The 18,610-nt window shown below is 49.7% G+C and overlaps 1 protein-coding gene across 1 annotated transcript in view; it reads right to left on the minus strand.

The window, feature by feature from the left end:
- Positions 1-13,792, minus strand: part of znrf3 (zinc and ring finger 3) — a 54,077-nt gene extending 40,285 nt beyond the window's left edge. The window contains exon 1 of the mRNA XM_062451372.1: positions 13,216-13,792. Within this exon, the coding sequence (XP_062307356.1) occupies positions 13,216-13,446 (231 nt within the window). The 5' untranslated portion in view covers positions 13,447-13,792. The remainder of the gene's footprint in view (positions 1-13,215) is intronic.
- Positions 13,793-18,610: the final 4,818 nt, after the last annotated feature.

Below are 18,610 nucleotides of genomic sequence, written 5' to 3' on the forward strand. Positions count from 1 at the left end.
GAGAGAGAGAGAGAGAGAGAGAGAGAGAGAGAGAGAGAGAGAGAGAGAGAGAGAGAGAGAGAGAGAGAGGAGAAAGTGAAGGAAAGGGGCGAGAAAGAGAGATGCTAGAGAAAGAGAGAGAAAGCGAGAAAGAGAGATGACCTGCGAATGGAAGTCCATTGACCCGTCCGTTGACCCGTGTCCCAGCAGGGTGTCCAGATCAATGCTAGGATGACCCTGTCTATGGAGGAGAGGCTGGGCTTGGAGACTCCTCCTCACTCTGAGGACGAGGAAGAGGACAGCGCCGTTCCATCTCCCTGGGACTTTCACATCCTTTCCCCCAAGTGCAGTACAGCCTGTTCCATTCCAGCCCATCCCGATCCCAGCTGAATGTCCTGCCAGTCTAGCCCAGTCTAGTCCAGTCCCAGACCTGACCATCTCCGGTTCAGCCCAGTCCAGTCCCAGCTGAGTGTCAAGCCAGGTCAATCGAGCCCCAGACCTGGGCAGCCCCATCCCCGGTCCAGTCCAGTCCAACGCCAGTCTGTCATCACCCTCACAGAGGCCTCCATTCATCCCCTCAGAGACAAAGCCCAAAGTGTACAGCAGCCATCCCAGGCATCCCTGACATCCAGATATCCACCAGAGATATCATTTCAGGCTTTCGTGTGCCTGTGCCGCCATTCCATCCCTCTCCCCATACCCGTTTTCCCCCTCCATCTCACCCTCGTTCCTTCACTCCTCCTTCCTCCTCCAGGTCAACAACTACATGAGTGTCCAGAGGTGTGGAAGTATGATGCGTTTGGATATGGAAGCTTTTTATTAAAAGGGGGGGGCGGGAAGGATCTCTGGTGAGATAGTCCTAAGACACATCCAGAAGCGCACCCCCACCACAGACAGGTTTCAGCCCCACAACAGGCCCCTCTGGTTGGGCACTATCGTACCATGCCGCCACCCCCTCATCCCCCCTTCTCTCCGGGGCATATGTGGTGGAGGAGTTTGAGATAAGAGGAAGCTGTGATGAGAAATTCACAGAGCAGGAGAAAGAGAGCGACAGAGACAGAGAAGGAGTGAGCCGAAAGCGTAGAAGTTCCAAGATGATGAGAATGGGAGGATGAGAGAGAAAATGGTCGACCGGGGAGGGGGGGTGAGAGAGATAGGGCTTGGGCTTGGGCCAGAGACATAATCTGTGATTGATGGAAAAATGAAGAGAGGAAAGAGAGTAAAAAGGCCTCTGTCACAGCAGGCTGTGACATAAACAAGACACAACAATAATAAATATAAGAGGACTAGGAGTTGAAGGACAAGCTATTCCTGGAGGTAAACACTCTTAACCCTAATGAAAGCAGAACTAACCAACCAACTCTGGACTCGGCCCCTCTCTGAACACTCCATGGGCCATGTCCACATGTTTGAATCTGAACAGTCGCCCCGACAGTTTGAACCATTCGTTGTTCTGTTGTTTGGAAGAATTGCAGTAGGCTATGCATTCTTCACATAGCTCTGATACCGCCATTCCAGTAGGCGAGGAGCGATCCTTCGTGGCTTCCAATGCAAGTTCTACTGAGGAGAAGGGTCGAGGCTAAATCAATCTGTCCTGTTGACGTGCTTGGAGAGCTGAGGGGACAGGTGCCACAGTGACACTGCCCACTTCCTGGGGACATACACAACCCATAGCAGTGTCCGCTTTCAAAATGGATGCCCAGGGACAGGGGTGTAGAGGTTTGTGTGCTTGGCACGTTTGTATGGACAGAACGACTTACACAATCCAAATCAGTGAGCATGAATCATGTGAGCATGAATTATTATTTGAGACGTTTGAATCATCGTCTTGTATTTTATACAACCTGCATCCTTCTGGTGTAGTGTGAACTTTCAACTCATCTGGCAGAGAGGCTTCCGATTGGCTAAGAGTCAAAGGTGGTGTGTGGTTACTCTTGACAGGTGTGTAACCTTGCCCCTTCCCCCTCCCAACTCCATTCAGCAGGGTCATCTCTAGGAACACACTCAGGAATCCACAGGGCCTCTACCCTCCTCAATATCCCCTGGATAAGGAGGCCTCTAAGCCAGCAGCATGTGTTAGCTGCAGGGGTGGATGGGGCAGGGGGGGTGGATGGGGCAGGGGGGGTGGTCAAAGCTTAGGAGGCTTGAGAGGTGACATCAGCGCTCCATTCAGTCGCCCCACCAGTGTGCTGCAGGGAAGGGACTCATCCAGCACCCTCCCCTCCACGCCCCCCCCCCCCCTCCCCTTGTCCCTGCAGATTGACCAGAGCTGGTCAGCGGTGTTCCCTAGGAAAATAACCATCCCACCCACCACCCCCCCCATCCACCACCCCCTTCAAATCGCAGTGTCTGGGAAGGCCTTTGTTGCTGTGCCTGGCGGAGAAAGCAAGGATTTGAGGTTGCTGCACTTTTGATTATTCCTGCAAACATTGACACAGCATGTGTGGTCTCACCTCTAAAAACAACCCTACACACACACACACACACACACACACACAAGTGCGCGCCGGCACACACACACACACACACACCAGAGAGCACACAATGTGCACGTCCAGCCTGCTGTGATGTCACCTCCCCTCTACCCTGATGCTGAAGTAGTGAGAGACAAGGGAACCTGTGCCCTGCCAACATAAGCTGTTAAACACATATACAAACTAAGTAATCGAGACAGGCAAGGATTTGGGGAGGGAGGAGTGGGGGAGCGAGAGAGAAAGAGATAGAAGGAGAGAGTTTGTGTGTGTGTGTGTGTGTGAGAGTGAGTGAGAAGAGAAAAAAAAAGACATTTTTCCTTTCACAGTTGAAACTTCAACATCGACATAACTAGTCTCCTCAAAGCCCGCACTCCAATTCCCATTTCACATGGCTTTTAAGCGTTGCCACGGGTGATCATAACTCGACCCGAAGCAAAACAGCAATTATGATCGACGCATGCACCCCTCACTCACCGAACCCGGGGCCCGCGAGCATGTCTGAGGCGCGGCTTCAGAACCAGGGACCACATGAAGCCCTACTGGCCTCCAGTCACAATCCACACGTGCACCACTGTCTCCCCTCCCCGCCCACAGAGATCACAGGGAAAATATGGAGAGCCAGAGGAATTTCACATAAAACAACAACCACACAACATCAATAAACGAGTGGTCGTTGACTCAACATGCCGACAGCCCTATAGAGACAGGGTTCTGTGCTGTGGTGGAGTCTAGTATGGAGCAGTGACCCTAGAACAGTAGTGTGAGTCTAGTATGGAGTACTGAGTATTTTGTCACTTGACCAAGACATCCATCCCTTTCTACTCCCAGTGCTGCCCCCACCCATGTATCGCTACTAATGTTATAGTGGGCACACAGGAAATCCTCATGGACAAGACGCCCCCACTGACTGTGTTGCCCAACCTGACTGTTGGTGTCTGTACCGAGTTCAGCAACTAGCAAGGATCCGCCAGCTAGCTAACAAGCTAGGATGAGCCAGCTAGCCAGCTAGCTAGCAGGCTCAACCTGGAGGGCACACGAGTTGCAGGCCTTTCAGGGTGCAGAGAGAGAGAAAGGGATGAGAAAAAGGCTGGGGCTGGAGAGAGAGGCTAGGAGGAGAAAAGCTTGGTGAGGCCTTGTTCGTTTCAGGAATGCCTCAGGGAGGCGTCACCTCAGGAGCGACAATTTAACTTGTGTCACATGCCTGCGGGGTGCGAGACCAAAATGGTTCTGAAAGCCCTGAAGTTCTCCCTCTCCCTTTTTTCCATATCACAGTTCCATATCCCCCCCCCTCACCAAACCAACGCTCTGGGAAACACTGGTCATAAGAACTCCCTGACATGTCCGGAGACAAGTTATCATTAGTGAGGACTGTATCTGCCCACACACAGCCAGCATAACCTGACACTTACAGCCTGTTGCTGCTGTGACTCAGGATTAAGGGGGGGGGGGGGGGGGTGGGGGGGGTAAAGCCATGGCAACGGAGAGCAATGGTCCATCACACAGACGGTGTGTGTGGAGGGGGGTTGGGTGGGGGGGGTAAAGCCATGGCAACAGGGAGCAACGGTCCATCAGACCGGCACATCTGATCACTGCGACTTGGCAAGTCTGCAATCCCACCAAACCCTTCACAGTCCCCACAAACCTCTACAGAGATGAGCAAGACACAGCCTCTGGTGTGAAATCCACATACTGTAAATAACAGACAATTTTTAAAAGGACCATAAATCAAATCACTGTTAACTGCCAACTTCCAACATCAAAGAGACTGACAATGAGGAAACGGCAGGCCAGAACACACCCCAGTCACAGACGTGAAAACACAGATCAACATCACTGTGTTATTGCAGCCACTGTAAACAGTGGAGACTTCCCCCACTACAAGGGATTGATGCCGTCATTGGAGGTGTCAACGCCTGGTTTCACACAAACGCACACACACACGGGCACGACGACCCTGTATAAACTTGACAAAGAACAGAGTCAAATCTGTTCCACCTGTTGTGTGCTTTGGGAACGCCCCGTGGATGAACCTGTCTGTTGAAAACAGAGCTCTCTTCTGACAGCTCCCGTCCACAACCAAACTCTCAACAAACAAAACAAATGTCAGTTGGACGAATTCCCAACATTTCACTGGACTCCTTTCCACTCGCACTTGTTCAGGCCTCCAACAAAACATCTCCAAAGTGTTTCGAACGTCTCCGTTCCCCTCCCAGCAGGGAACACCTCTACTGGTGCACTGGCAGATTTAACCCAGAGGGCAATTACATCATTGTTTGGTTTTTGCAGCGCGACAGCGAATCAGAGACAGCATTACTCACAGCCCTTTGAAGAGTTTGGCCCTCCCTCCTCCTCCTCCTCCTCCTCTTCCCTCTCGCTCTTTCACTCTTCGCTTTAGAGGAGAGACTCTTTGATGAGAGCGCGCAGAGTCCGCTTAGCTTAGCTCTGCCTCCCCCTTCCCTCCACCCTTCCCCCCCAAAAAGCCAGCCTGATCCTATCTGCCTCAGCGGCACATTCATGTGGTCTACACCAAGTACCAGCCCCCCAGAGGCTGACCCCCCTCCCCTCCATGGCAAGCCTGGGTCAAGGTCCAGGTCCCCAGGCCTGCAGGGGAGCTGCAGGTGGGTATAACACCCAACATAATGATGATGGTGTTGGTTGGGGGGGGGAACATTCTTGAATGGGGGTGGGTGTTATTGGGGCAAGCAGGACAGTGTGGTAGCAGGCAGGGGAGGGATCGGAGTGGGCTGGTTACTGAGGGGGACTTCTGTCTAGTGTCAACTGGAAGCCTCTCTTACCCCTCTCCCACCAACATGGAATGTGTTCTGTCGCACACCTAACTTTGAACACGGAGCATTTTGACCGAAAATAAATAGGTTCAGAACCCAAAACGTTGGTTCCCAGATGGAGCCAATAAATAACAGCTTTTCCTTGACCTCATCAGTGGGAGTGTCATCTTCTATAGGTTAGAAAAAGAGGATGGAAAAGGCACCATGGAGAATCAAGTACACAATTATCAGAAAGTTGGCCAAGGCTGACCGATGATAATGCATCCTTGATTGCAATGGATCCGCTCAAAACTGATAGAAATGTGGGTTGGTTCACTAGATAGCCCCAAGGTTCCAAGAATCCTGAACAGAAAATGTTCCAAGAGTTTGAGCTAATTTGGTGGAAAAGAGAGTCAAGTAGGATCCACAAACGGGGGTTGGTATGGTGCAGTGAGTACCTCACCTAGTTACAGGAACTAGGCTAGTCTACTAGGTACAGGGACTAGGCTAGGTACAGGGACTAGGATAGTCTACCGGGTACAGGGAAAAGGCTAGTCTTCTAGGTACAGGAACTAAGCTAGTCCACTTGGTACAGGAATAACGCTAGTCTACTGGGTACAGGAATAACGCTAGTCCACTTGGTACAGGAATAACGCTAGTCCACTGGGTACAGGAATAACGCTAGTCTACTGGGTACAGGAATAACGCTAGTCCACTTGGTACAGGAATAACGCTAGTCCACTGGGTACAGGAATAACGCTAGGCCACTTGGTACAGGAATAACGCTAGTCCACTGGGTACAGGAATAACGCTAGTCCACTTGGTACAGGAATAACGCTAGTCTACTGGGTACAGGGACTTGTGTAATCCCCACAGCCTCACACCCGAGATGCTGAAAGCCCAGATGAGGAAGGCGGCTCCCACCATTTCTCCCACCAAATCTGGGACACGTCTCCACATCCGCCAACCCAGGGGGGTTAGGAGTCGGGGTGTTGGAGGGGTACACAAACACAAAGTGATCCATCTTTCACCCAGGGGACCTTGACGGCACTCTACCCAGAGAAATGATGCACACCACAGATGGTCCTACCAGGTCCCGCCTGAACCACACAGGCCCATCCATCATACCTCTGGCCCCATTGTGTTAGTGCCTGGGTCTCCTCCTCCTCCTCCCTGCCTTCCTCCACTACTGGAACAGCCTCCCCCCCCCCACACCCCCTCCTCCCGTCACCACCCTCAGGAGTCAGGGCTTGGTCTGGGGGCAGCGATAGCAGGGAATAGGGAGTGGAGGAGGGCATGGGTGGAGCTCAAGGGGCTTCCCCCATCAGGCCTGGTGACGATTCTCTGCCAGGGTGAGGTGAGAGCCATCACTGCGAATGGATGGAGAGAGCGACAAATGACAGGGCTATGACTGAGGAGCTGAGAAGTTTAATGGTGGACCAGGACTATAACAACACTGATATGAAGGATGGGGGTAGAGGACAGACCAACACACCAAACCGTTAATGTCACCTGGGGACTATAAAAACACAACAAGCTTACAGATGGCCACTGTGGACGACCTCAACCCCGACAAACACGCGCAAACAGGAAGTGTGTAGAGAGTGGAGACTGGACAAACAAGTCTGCCGTTTCCACTACTTGGAATTAGGCAACATTCAGATCAAAAGGCATGGATATGAAAACAAGGCCTGTACGAGGCCGATGAAATTATGTAACGGAAGTACACAAGCTGCAAACCTTTGGACCTCATGTTCCTGAACTGGAGAGTAGGACAGATAACTGATAAGTCTTTCCCCTGCATATAGAAAGCGTGAGCAAAGTGGAGTAACGGGCGCACAGTGTGTGTGTTTGTGGCAAAGATATCTGTGTATAGAGCGTGTGTGTGTGTGGGGGGGGGGGGCTACACAGGGTTACCTTCCATCAGTCTGCATGGCGCAGAGAGAGAGAGACAGAGAGCGAGCGAGAGAGCGAGTAACAAAAAGAGACTGGCGTCGCGTCCGTCCACCATTAGTCAGCACATTCCTGGCAGAACAACAAAGCACGCGGTTGCCTGGATGTGCCACGGACAGTGTTGGCATTTCATAACCCCACCCACCCCACACTGGTCTTTGTTCTCCAGCCCCAGTGCCAGTGGACAGCCAGAGGGGCTGAAAGGGTGAATCAAGCCTCCCAGAAGGTTCTCATCAAAGGACCGACTGACAGGGCATTTCATTTAGGGGACATTGGCCAGCTACAGTCATTGCCGTATTTCTGTTGATCGTCTGAAGCTTCTGCAGCGTCCAGATGCCTGTACATCACATCCAAGAAACAGCTAGTCCACACCCAGACCCCAGCAGAGGAAGGGCCCAGAACCAGGGCCCAGAACCAGGCCAATAGCCAAGTACTTCCCAGCCCCAGGTCGAAGTACTTCCCAGCCCGAGGCAGTGATACTTCCCAGCCCCAGGCAGATACACTTACCCACACACAGCATGTGAACTGAAGGACAACAAGGTCTTCATACAAACGAGCTCTGACAAATAATCAATGACGGTTCAAGGAAAGAGCAGCAAGGGAATCAGTCCCCAAAGAAGAAAAAAAAGTCCAACAAGAGGGGAAAAAGAGAGGGGGGGAGAATGAGAGAAGTGAGAGTGAGAGACTGCAGAGAGAAAGAGAGAGAGCGAGGGGGCGAGAGAGAGAGAGAGAGAGAGAGAGGAATAGTAAGGATAGGCAGGGCTGAGCGAGGCTGCCTGCTAATCTCTCTTGGAGAGAAACATCAAAGGACGTCTCACCCACTCAGCCCAGTGGAAACTAACATAGCTGCTGGGGTTTACCAGTACCAACATGCACTTCTTCCAGGTGGAGCCAAAAGAGAGTGAGAGAGGGGTAGAGTGTGTATGTGTGTGTGTGTGTGTGTGTGTGTGTGAGAGAGAGAGAGAGAGAGAGAGAGAGTGCGAGTGTGAGTGTCAGCAATAGGTCGAGAGTATGTGAAAGAGAGAGACACAGAGGTATGGAGTGAGAGAGAGCAAAGAGACAGAAAAGCAAAGAGGTAAACAAAAAGAGAAAGAGAGAGTGAGGGCGAAGAGTGAGAGAGGAGCTGAAGGCAAAGACAACCCCAGAGGGCAGAAGACTGGTGTGGTGGCTGCTTACTGAGAGGAGCGTCGGCACATTAAAAGATCTGAAAGAGGCAAACACCCGACAGGAAACGGTGTTCTAGAACGTCCCACCTGGACAGATCCATCACTAGTGACCTGCGTGGCGTGACAGGTTGAAATGCGATGTGCAGATCTGTTATGAGTGGATCCTGAGAAGGCCTCTGTGTGTCTGGTCTAACTACACTGGGAACGTACGCACACATACACCCGCCGACCCACACATACCCTACACCCCCACCCCACCCCAGGGGGCTCATGGCTGTGTGCGTTAAAGAAGAATTTGTCTGAGGGGAGGACAAGAAAGAGGGGGGAGAAAAACAGTTTAGTCTGTTCTATTCCCGAAAAAGAGGAGAAACGCAGCCTCAAATTACTTTGGCCCGGACATGAAAGTGGAGCGTGGTGGCGGTTAGGAGACGACAGCACTTAAAATACAGCTGCAACCACCAAGCCAATAAATGGAAAAAGTATTCGAGCAGCACTTTTAACCTTTTAAACCCAGTCTTCTCTCCCTCTGTCTGTCCCTCTCTCCCTTTCCTTTCCCCCCCCCCCCCTTCTCTCACGCCGTCTCTCCCTCCCCCTCTCTCGTCTGGGTGGGGCCTGGTGTTTGCTACCTTCCGTCTGGGCCCGGCCCGTTATGGCCTCTTGGGGTTTCCAGTCTGTGGTGGGCCGCGAGGGCGCAGACTCCCACAACCCCACCAAGCTCTCATTATAGTCTAAATACGGTCCGACACAACTGGTGCCAGTCCCAAGGTATCCTCCACAACCCCAGCATTCATCGTTGTCTGTGGGGCGCCTATGGAACAACCCAACACTTTTTTTGGGGGGGAAATGTTCAATTTGTTGTATGTATTTGTTTATAGTCGGGTTGTGAGGAAATGACAGGCTCTCCATGAGAGAGTGTGTGTGTTTGTGGAAGGGGGGGGGGGGGGTTGTTGGTCCCTTGCCTAGGACTTCAAAGATAAAGGCTTGGGACCGGACTTGGCAGAGCTCTACCCTTCTTTCCTGTCACTTTGATTCTGACGACGTTCCAAGTCCTTCTAAAAGGGAAGTCAGGCAGAAGACACATGTTCTCTCCGGTCCTGCTTGTCAGCGCTTGGACCGCGAGTTCAATGTTGTTCCTCACAGTGATGCCGCTGCCACGTCCCTGCTGCCTCGCGCCTTCTGCCTCGCTCGCCCTTGCCGCCTTGCCCCCTGCCTCCTCGGCCCCTGCCGTCTCACTCCTGCTGCGTTACCTTCTGCCGCCTCTGGCTTAGTCCTTGTTGACATCCCGAGCCCGCTAGAAATCAGAGGCAGATGTGCTGCGACGACGCTCCGGACAAGGGAGAAACGGCAGGCCTGACGGAGGGAAGACGTAGCATCCGGACGAGCGGCATACGAGCTCCGCCTCAGCGCTCAGCGCCTGACCCCCGTCATCAGGGTCGTCCGAGTACTGCACGGGGCCAAGGACGTTGGGATGGAAGCAGGCAGATCAGCCCTGAAGGACCAGCGAAGCTCTCTCCCTCGGGCCAGGGAGGTCAGGAGGAGTCCAGAGGTCAGGACTATTGATCGGACGACAGCTTGGTCATGGCGACGCTCGTCCAGCCTCCGTCGTTACAGCCGGGCGGTTCGGGCGGCGACATGCCTCTCCCGTTCACACGAGCGCCTGGAACCCGATAGGCCACGTCACAGGAAGGGGCCGGCCTAACACTGCAGCATTCTACATGGACGTCCAACAGGGGTCAGTGGACGGGGTTACTCACTGAACTGTCATAGGGGTGACCCTTCAAGGGGCCTACAGAAGGTCATCAAGACAGAAGGGTGCTCCGAAGAACGAGGGCTTGTGGCGGTCACAACTGCTCGGCCTATGAACGCATCTATATCGCCGCTCTTCAGTGGTAGACGCGTCCACAGAGAACACGTGAGCTGAAGGAGACTTAGGCCAGTAACACTTCACCTCTTCCTAATATCTGGCTCAGCTTTAGGCTACGAGGGGCTGAAACAGCCACCGTGGAGCTCTGCAGAACCAGGGTCAGGCTCATTCCCTTGTCATCTGATTACTTAGCTATAAAGCAGTCAAACTGAAGGCGACCGGGGAGCTGGTTTGGGAGTGCTAGAGTTGGGCGCCTGGTTCCTGATCATCTCCTCTCGCTTTCCTTCCCTTGGTGCAGAGCAAGTAGCACACTGACATAATTTATTATTTTTGGCCCGGGCAGTACAAGGCTCCCCCCCCCCCCCCCCCTCCTCCTCCTCCTCTTCCTAGCACACTCAGGCAAGGCTGAGGGGGTGTTGGTTTTAGGGGGGAGTGTGGGATGTGGAGTGTGTGTTGGTGGTAACGGCGGTAACGTCTTTACACAGGAACCCTGCCAAGCAACCGACCCCTTCTCTACCTGCTGAGGTCTGGCCACCACTGAGCACTGAAGGTAGTGTAAAACCCTGGGGTCCCACTCAAACAGCAGGCTTCCCTAACCTTAGGACAAGACGAATCAAGTGCTCCTTTCACAGGAGGAGAGGGTGCTTAAGGCCCAGACCCAGACAGCAAACAGCTTAGGGGTGCAGTGGTTTTGAAGTCAGAGTGTGGGTGGAGGGCACCACACAGGAACAGGCAGACAAGACAGCAGGCATGCAGATATCGCCACTTGTTTTTTTAACTTCGTTAAGTCACAATCTGATCATGTCCCAAAAAACTCACGGTTCTTGTATAACGTCACCGTTGGAAATAGCTCGAAAACTGTGGTCGCCACAGCCTCACAGAGAAGTGACAGAAAAAAAAATGTTTCCACACAAACAAATGATTAAAAAAAAAGGGAGCCTGTATAACTTTCTGCTGTGTCGGTCACACTGGCCCTTCTTTAGTATAGCTTAAAAACAAAAAACAACATGAGCTGCCTCAAGAGTGGTTAGAAAATATGCGAGCTAAGAAAGCAAACCTAAATGGAGAAGGTGGTTTGAGACGTAAAGTTGAGGTCCGAGGTTTCTGTTTGCCAACGCAGCCAAATGACCGGAGCTGTATATAGACAGAACCCATTCCTTAGTAAATACCCCCTCGCTGGACCCAGCCAGAAGAGACGCCGGAACACTTTCAGTGGGTCCTGTGAGAGTCGTGTGACAAAATGGTTGGCGTTTTGACTGAAAATGTAACACTCAAAATGCACCAAGACACACCATTTCTCTGCCTCTGTAGCTATTCGTTCAAAAGCATGTGCCATTCCAAAGAGAAAACTATCCCCAGCCAAGCAGTGTTAACACAGTGAGCAGCCTAGCATGACGATAAGATAGGAAGACAAATGCGCAAATGACTCACTCAACACAGACCCTGCAGTGTGTGCGGGATAATAAGATGTGTTTGCGTCCATCGTTACTACACTGACACTCTTGGGCTACTCTACGTGACGTACTTCATCAGGTTTGAACACTACACTCACCAGTGCCAACACATTTCCAAATGCCTTGACACCAGTGTCGCCAACACTACATTTGGATATTTCCTTACACCATCTGCAGATTAACTATGCTGACGCCACCACCAGAATGTCAACTACATCTCAGCTGGTATCCCCTTACTGGTCATCCCTGGTTATGGTTGAGGGCGAGGTTCTGTTAATAGACATTAAGCATTTGTTGAAGCACCTATTAAACATCTGCAATCAAGTCAGTGCTTGAATCTTCTGCAATGAGCATTGCTTTCTCAAAACGTTGTGATAAACCGCTCTCCCCTGTCCTCCTACTAAACTGTGACGGCTTAAAGATGCTTGGTCCACACTTCAGCGGTATTCTTGAGTCCACAGATACTGACTGATCAAATGCGACGATAATACGAACTAGGCTTTTGCACTCAGCCTTCAAAGAGCGCAAGTTAGCAAACTTTCATCTGGGGCACAAACGTTTTAGTTCCCCGTGTCGCCTTTGCTCTCGACCATTGGCGACAGTAAAAAGCACGTTTTCACGTTTATGGGCTTAAACAGAGTAGGCCACGAGGTCGTTTGCAGTACTAACAGGACCGTATGGATAGATATAAGAAAAGGTGCATAAACCTACGGGGCATGCGAAAAATGACTGCGCATATATAGGCTAGGCTAGCCTGCTATGCTAGACTACCAAGAGGACCATACAACACGCTTTTTACTAAGGGACCCCTTTAAGTGAACATACAGATACCCAGAATAGAGCCATGCTTTCTGACATGATGGAACTAGGCCTACTTGGCTTAGGATGTGCATTTTTTCCCCTGGCGAAACAGATCTCAGACTTCAAAAGACTTGTTAGATAGCAACAAAGTAACTTTAGAGGGAAGAGGTGAGACGTGTGCAGTGCTTGAACATGCCGTATCTCATTTAGACTACCCATAAAAAATAATTACCCTCAAATGAAAACAACTTTTAATCGAATCACTTTCTGGTATTTTAAGCTACACGTTTCCAGTCCCACATTCTAAAAGAATGATCTTATTTTGAGAGGCTGGGAATAAAAATGTCAGTGATAATGTCTGTAATGATCGTGTCAATGAAATGTCTGTGCACCTTTTCTTTCATTCAAGATTTTACGAATGTCCGTAATATTCTTGAAACGATGCTGCACGCTGGGATTTGGATCTAAGCAACAAAATAACCTGTTATAGGTTTCTCTGTGAATGAGTTCCACAAGACAGGAGCCATCTTGTGACCACATATGCTTGCAACTTAGTACCATCCTCACACATACACACTCACTGTGCAACGCTACCCCCCCCCCCCCCCCCTCCCTCCACACCAACACCAACACCCGTGGAAAAAAGTTTTGGGAGTAAAACGACTAAGTCAAATCAAAGCGCACACTCCGCTGAAAGGCAATGTTTTGCGGCAAGATAAACGACTTGTCATTTCCAAAACTGAATGTAGTTCAACATACTTGCACGATCTCGCCCTCCGCGCTGATTGTGGCTCCAGCTTTGGAGAACCGTCCTTGCAAACCAGTCGTGTAAGTAGTATAATCTCCATTTGGACTGGATTCAAACAGAACTACTTCCACAAAGGCTGTATCCTTGGCAAAAACGCTTCCAAGAGAAGTGGTGACCACGAAGATCACCAAGACCACCAAATCGGCTACACAATCTACCCTTCTCCTTGGTAAAATCATCATCTTGCCGGTTGTATCTGCGCCGATCGGAACATAATTTCCAAGGATTATTCGATGATAGTGCTGAAATCAAATAGGAGCAATAGCGATGCGTCAAAAGAGCGCCCTGTTCTCCGAATTGTGCAACGAAAGCTGTGCCTCGACCGAAGCCTGTTTATTTCACCATTGCAGCCTTGTCAATTACATGGCTTGCTTGCTAGCGCTAGCGCTCCCCCTCTTTCTCCCTCTCTCTCTCTCTCTCCCTCTCTCTCCCTCTCTCTCGCTTTCTCACTCCCCCCTCCTCTCTCTACAAAGCGGATCTCCTTTGATCTCCAAACACGTGATTTTTTTTTCTTTTTTGATTTTTTTTTCTTCCTCCCAAAAGGGTTACCCCCACCCACCAATCGTTCTGACCCTCTCCTTTTCCACTCCCCGCTCTGAAGTGCCAGCACTCGCTTAAGGACGCACGACGCTTTCAACAGTAACACAGACGAATACACGATTGTTATGTTGTTCACTGAAACACGATTGTTATGCTAAAGACTTATTTACCGAGTAGCCTACATGCTTAACATGACCATGTGTGTTAAATCAACAGTAAATTCCGACAGAGACGTTGTAGCCTATTGCATTTGTTGTGCCTTTTTTCTATTGCGATTCACATATTGTCGAAGTTATGGAGATGAGAACTACCTTAAAACAAACATTGTCCTCTTCATTAGTTCACCGGGCGTTTTTTTTTCAGTCTCTACTGATATGTTTACCCCTGTTTTACAGTACAGTTATATCAAACTCCCACGGACCGCCCCTGCTATCCTGTAGCATCTTCAGTTTGTTACTAATTCAAAAATACTGTCACGGTAATGCCGCGTTTGTCAACGTCCAATATATTGCTATAGGCCTAATTTTTAATGAAAGATAATGCATCAAGTGTTGTAAAAAGGCTAATATAAATTTGTCAATAAGTGAGTGAATTCGTACATCTGCTTTTGTGATAAAGTGCACTTAACTAACAGTTTAATCGTTTTTACTCTAACTTATTATCAGTAATAGCCTAGCCTACTAAGGTAGTTATGCCATAGGAGCTCTTCACTAAACTAATTGATTTCATCAACTCAATGCTCGTTATAAACCATCACTAATTCCCTGATTTATCGCTGATCTTTAACCTGTGGAGCGCATAGGACTAAACAGGCCTTGTTCCAAACGCCAGCTGTCGCACTCACTTCGTCATCAGCAGTCGCTTGGTTTCAGAGGTGACACAACAGCAGTAGATTCACTCAATCGTGCTGCATTTAGAATGTCAGGGAATGAAAGACTTGTAATATATTCTAACATTGCAGAAATTATAAACATGAATCTTCCTCGGTTCAGCTTCCTTAGTGTCAGTAACATATGAAGGAATGTACACTGTATTGCTGTTTGTTGTCGTTTTGTTTAGTTGTTTATACAGTTATTGATTGTACTCTGTAAATGCAACAAGCTTTGTGGGACCAAGACTTTCTCTAAGAGAGAGAGAGGGGGGGGGGGTGCTCAGGGCCTGGAGGGTTCTCAATCTTGGACTGTCTTACAATTTGGATCCGTATTCTTATTATATGAGGTTTCTATGTGTTGTGTACTGAGCGCACCAGAACCACGCATTGTCTGGAGTAGCTAGGCCATGCAGTGTCACAGTCAACAGGACACACTGCCATAGTTTACTACTTAATAGACTCTTATCCTGAAAGCTCGTGTATATAATCATTCTCTGAGTCAGACTTTGCCTTGTGTTGTGTCCGTCATGTCTCAAAAGAGCTCTTCACCGGTCTGGGTTCGATATGGAATAGTCTTTTTAATCCGTATACAGAGTTCTTGATGGACGTTAAAAGCACAGAAACAGGTTCTGGGGGCCTACTAGGGACAATTATGGAGAGATCACATGCAACTGAGGGATGGTATTGTACTAAACCTGATCAAGTCCACATGTGCTAATCATGCAACACACACACACATGTATGATAACCTTAATCGGTATCAGATGTGTAAATAGTGTAATTACCTCTGTAGAAATACTTCTATTTATGAGTTGTCAAGTAATTTACTATAACAGTGATCCACGGGTTTTAAATAATAGTTTGTATGGGTAATTGCGAGTTGGTCGCCTGTAATTAGTTAAAATTGTTTTAGAATCTAGCGTAGCCCTGTGTCTTGACATTCTAGAACAACTGTCTGCAGTTTGTTCCATTGTTGCCCTCGGAGCACTTGTGGTCCAAATCAGCGGAATCATTTAAAGCTGTTTGGGGTTGAGGAAGAAGGCAAGCAGAAGATTCTCAGAACCTCCTCTACCGTCATGTCTGGCCTGAGACCCAACAACAAGTCCCCAGTCTCTGATGCAGTGTGACTCAAATGCCTTCGCAGTGACAATGCGTCGTAGGTTAGAAGGGGACAGGCAGTGACTGAGAGATCTCTGTGCGATACATGAGACACGACGACTGGGAGAGGTCCAGACGTCGTCTGTGAGTTCGACTGATCGTCATCCAATTACTGATAAGAAACGTGGCTCATTAGCGGGTCGCAGGGACCACAGGGGTCAGTCTGTGTGCAACAGCCGTTTGTACCTAGAAAACTATTCCGTGTACACGTTAAACCATAACCATGCTATAACTTAAAAGGCATTCAATGAATGAGCATCCTATCAGCAGGTTATATTAAATGATTGATATTTGGGTCATTTTACCAATAAAGTTGAATCATCATCAAAAACACTTTTTGTTTACATCAAGGGCGCACTCTGTTGGTGAGTTTAAGACCTGCATAGTGCTGCCTGGACTCTGCCATGATCCACCCCAGCTGAGAGGCATCTCAAACACCCCATATTTTCTCGAAACCAGGAAGTAACCTCAGTAAACTCTCCCAGCATGAGGAGAGTTAGCAGGCTGTGTGTTTGACTTTGATAAGTGTTTCAGGAGAGAAGCCCTCAGGAACTTGGTGGTGGCGTCTTATTTATGAGGCTCTCAATATCCAGAGAAGAATGTAAACTTGGTACGAAGACAAAAGTCCAACACTCACACACACAGAAACATTCTTACACACACACACTCATTGTGCACTCAAACATCCAAATAAATTGTACTGAATTGGAAACACTCACTGGCCATCACGCTTTCATTTTTGATGTCTGTGCCGGCCAGCATCTTGATGTTATCCATTTCATCCCAGCGCGAGAAGAATACAGCAACTTTGCATGAATGGATGAATGGCTTTCACTGAGTCTTCACTTTGGGGTACACTGTGGATGACATCACTGTGAATGACATCACTGCTAACATGCAACATACTTCCAGTTCTCTGACCTGCTGGAGTCAATTAGACACACGCACACACACACACACATGTACACACACACATACATGTACACACACACAAGCACACAGTCATGGTGGAGGCTTCTCCTGTGGATGCCTTTGGGCCCCTTAATTGCTTTATGTAATAACACACTGTTGCCTTGCACTCCTCTGGTAGCACCGAACAACAGCCCCCTGCCTCTCCCCCACCCCACAGCCCCTCATCCCCCCTCCCCCATCAAAAACATAACGTCAGCACCCACGGCAACAAAGAGGCCATTTAGCGGGAGCGAGGCCCGGCTTCGTGCGCGGGGGTGCGCAGTGATGTGTGGATCGAATGGCTCTTACCCCGTCCATGGTATTAATAGTAACCCCACGACCTCAGCTGTGTGGCCGCTTTCTCAGAAGTTACCATTAAGGGCTCGGGGGGGGTGGGAAGGTTAAGGCAAGGGGGTGATGGGGGAGGGGGGGGGGGGGGGTTGTGGAAAGATAGCGTTTTCCTGGCCGAGGAAGCCCCTCGCTCATGGGTTCGTTGCTTAACGCATGCCGCACAGAGAGCTGCGTTCTCAAGCACGGTTCACCCTCTCTCACAGTGTTCTGACACCCCTCCCCCCTGCACCTGCACACGGAGATCTGCACGAACAGGTATATTCTCAGAGGGGGGTGGGGGGGTGGAGAGAGGGAACGAGTGAGAGCTGTGGGAGGGAGAGAAAGAGAGGAGGGGCAGGGGAAGGAGAGGGGGAGGTAGAAAGGGGGAGAAGGGGAAAGCTCCAGTCAGCTATTTTAGCTTCCCTATCACCTTTTTAGGAACGATTAAATTGAGATTTGGTTCTGCAAAACCCATGCACACACATGTTCTCAAACGCACATCAGACTATAAAAGAATAAAACGTTGAAATGTCACGTGACATGACCCAAACTGCACGTGCACACGCACACGATTCCCTCCAGTTCCTTCAATCTCACACAATCTCTTTTTGTCATTCTTTTCTTTCCTTGTCTCTATCTGTCTTCATTTCTTTCTTTCTATCTCTCTTTTTCTCGCACACACACACTCAGTATAGAAATCCACACAAAACAAATAAACAGTCAAGGCAGAAACACAGAATAGTGTTCATCTGACAAAGCAGGCTTGCTAGACTGGTGCCAGGGTTCCTTGTTAAAATAGCAACCTCATCCTGAAACAAGGCTAACATTTCTGTTAACAAGCAGGCTGTGAGTAATGCCCTGGTGTTGGAGGGGGGATAACTGGGTCAGTCATGATCCATCAAGCTGCTGTAAACTCGGGGTCTGCCCTGCTTTGTTGTCCATGACAGGAGAAGACATAATGCTACAGCAGCCCCGTGGAGATACGATGGAGGAGGGAGGAAGTGATGGAGGAGTGATGGAGGAGGGAGGAAGTGATGGAGGAGTGATGGAGGAGGGAGGAAGTGATGGAGGAGTGATGGAGGAGGGAGGAAGTGATGGAGGAGTGATGGAGGAGGGAGGAAGTGATGGAGGAGTGATGGAGGAGGGAGGAAGTGATGGAGGAGTGATGGAGGAGGGAGGAAGTGATGGAGGAGTGATGGAGGAGGGAGGAAGTGATGGAGGAGATGATGGAAAATACAATGGAAGAGATGATGAAGGATGTGATGGAGGATACGATGGAGCAGATGATGGAGATGGTGGAGTAGGTGACAAAGGAGGTTGTGGAGGAGATAGGTGAAGGATGAAGGCAGGGAGCACAGAGTTTGAGAAAGTTCTTTATGGTTTGGAAACAATCAACTTTTTAGATGCAGGCATCATAGCTGGGGAGGTAGAGAGGCCTCACTGGGGTGTGTTGGCTCAAATGTGTTTGTGTAAACACCAATCACACAGTAAACAAG

The sequence above is a fragment of the Osmerus eperlanus genome, chromosome 25, assembly GCF_963692335.1.
Source record: "Osmerus eperlanus chromosome 25, fOsmEpe2.1, whole genome shotgun sequence".
Lineage (NCBI taxonomy): Eukaryota > Metazoa > Chordata > Actinopteri > Osmeriformes > Osmeridae > Osmerus > Osmerus eperlanus.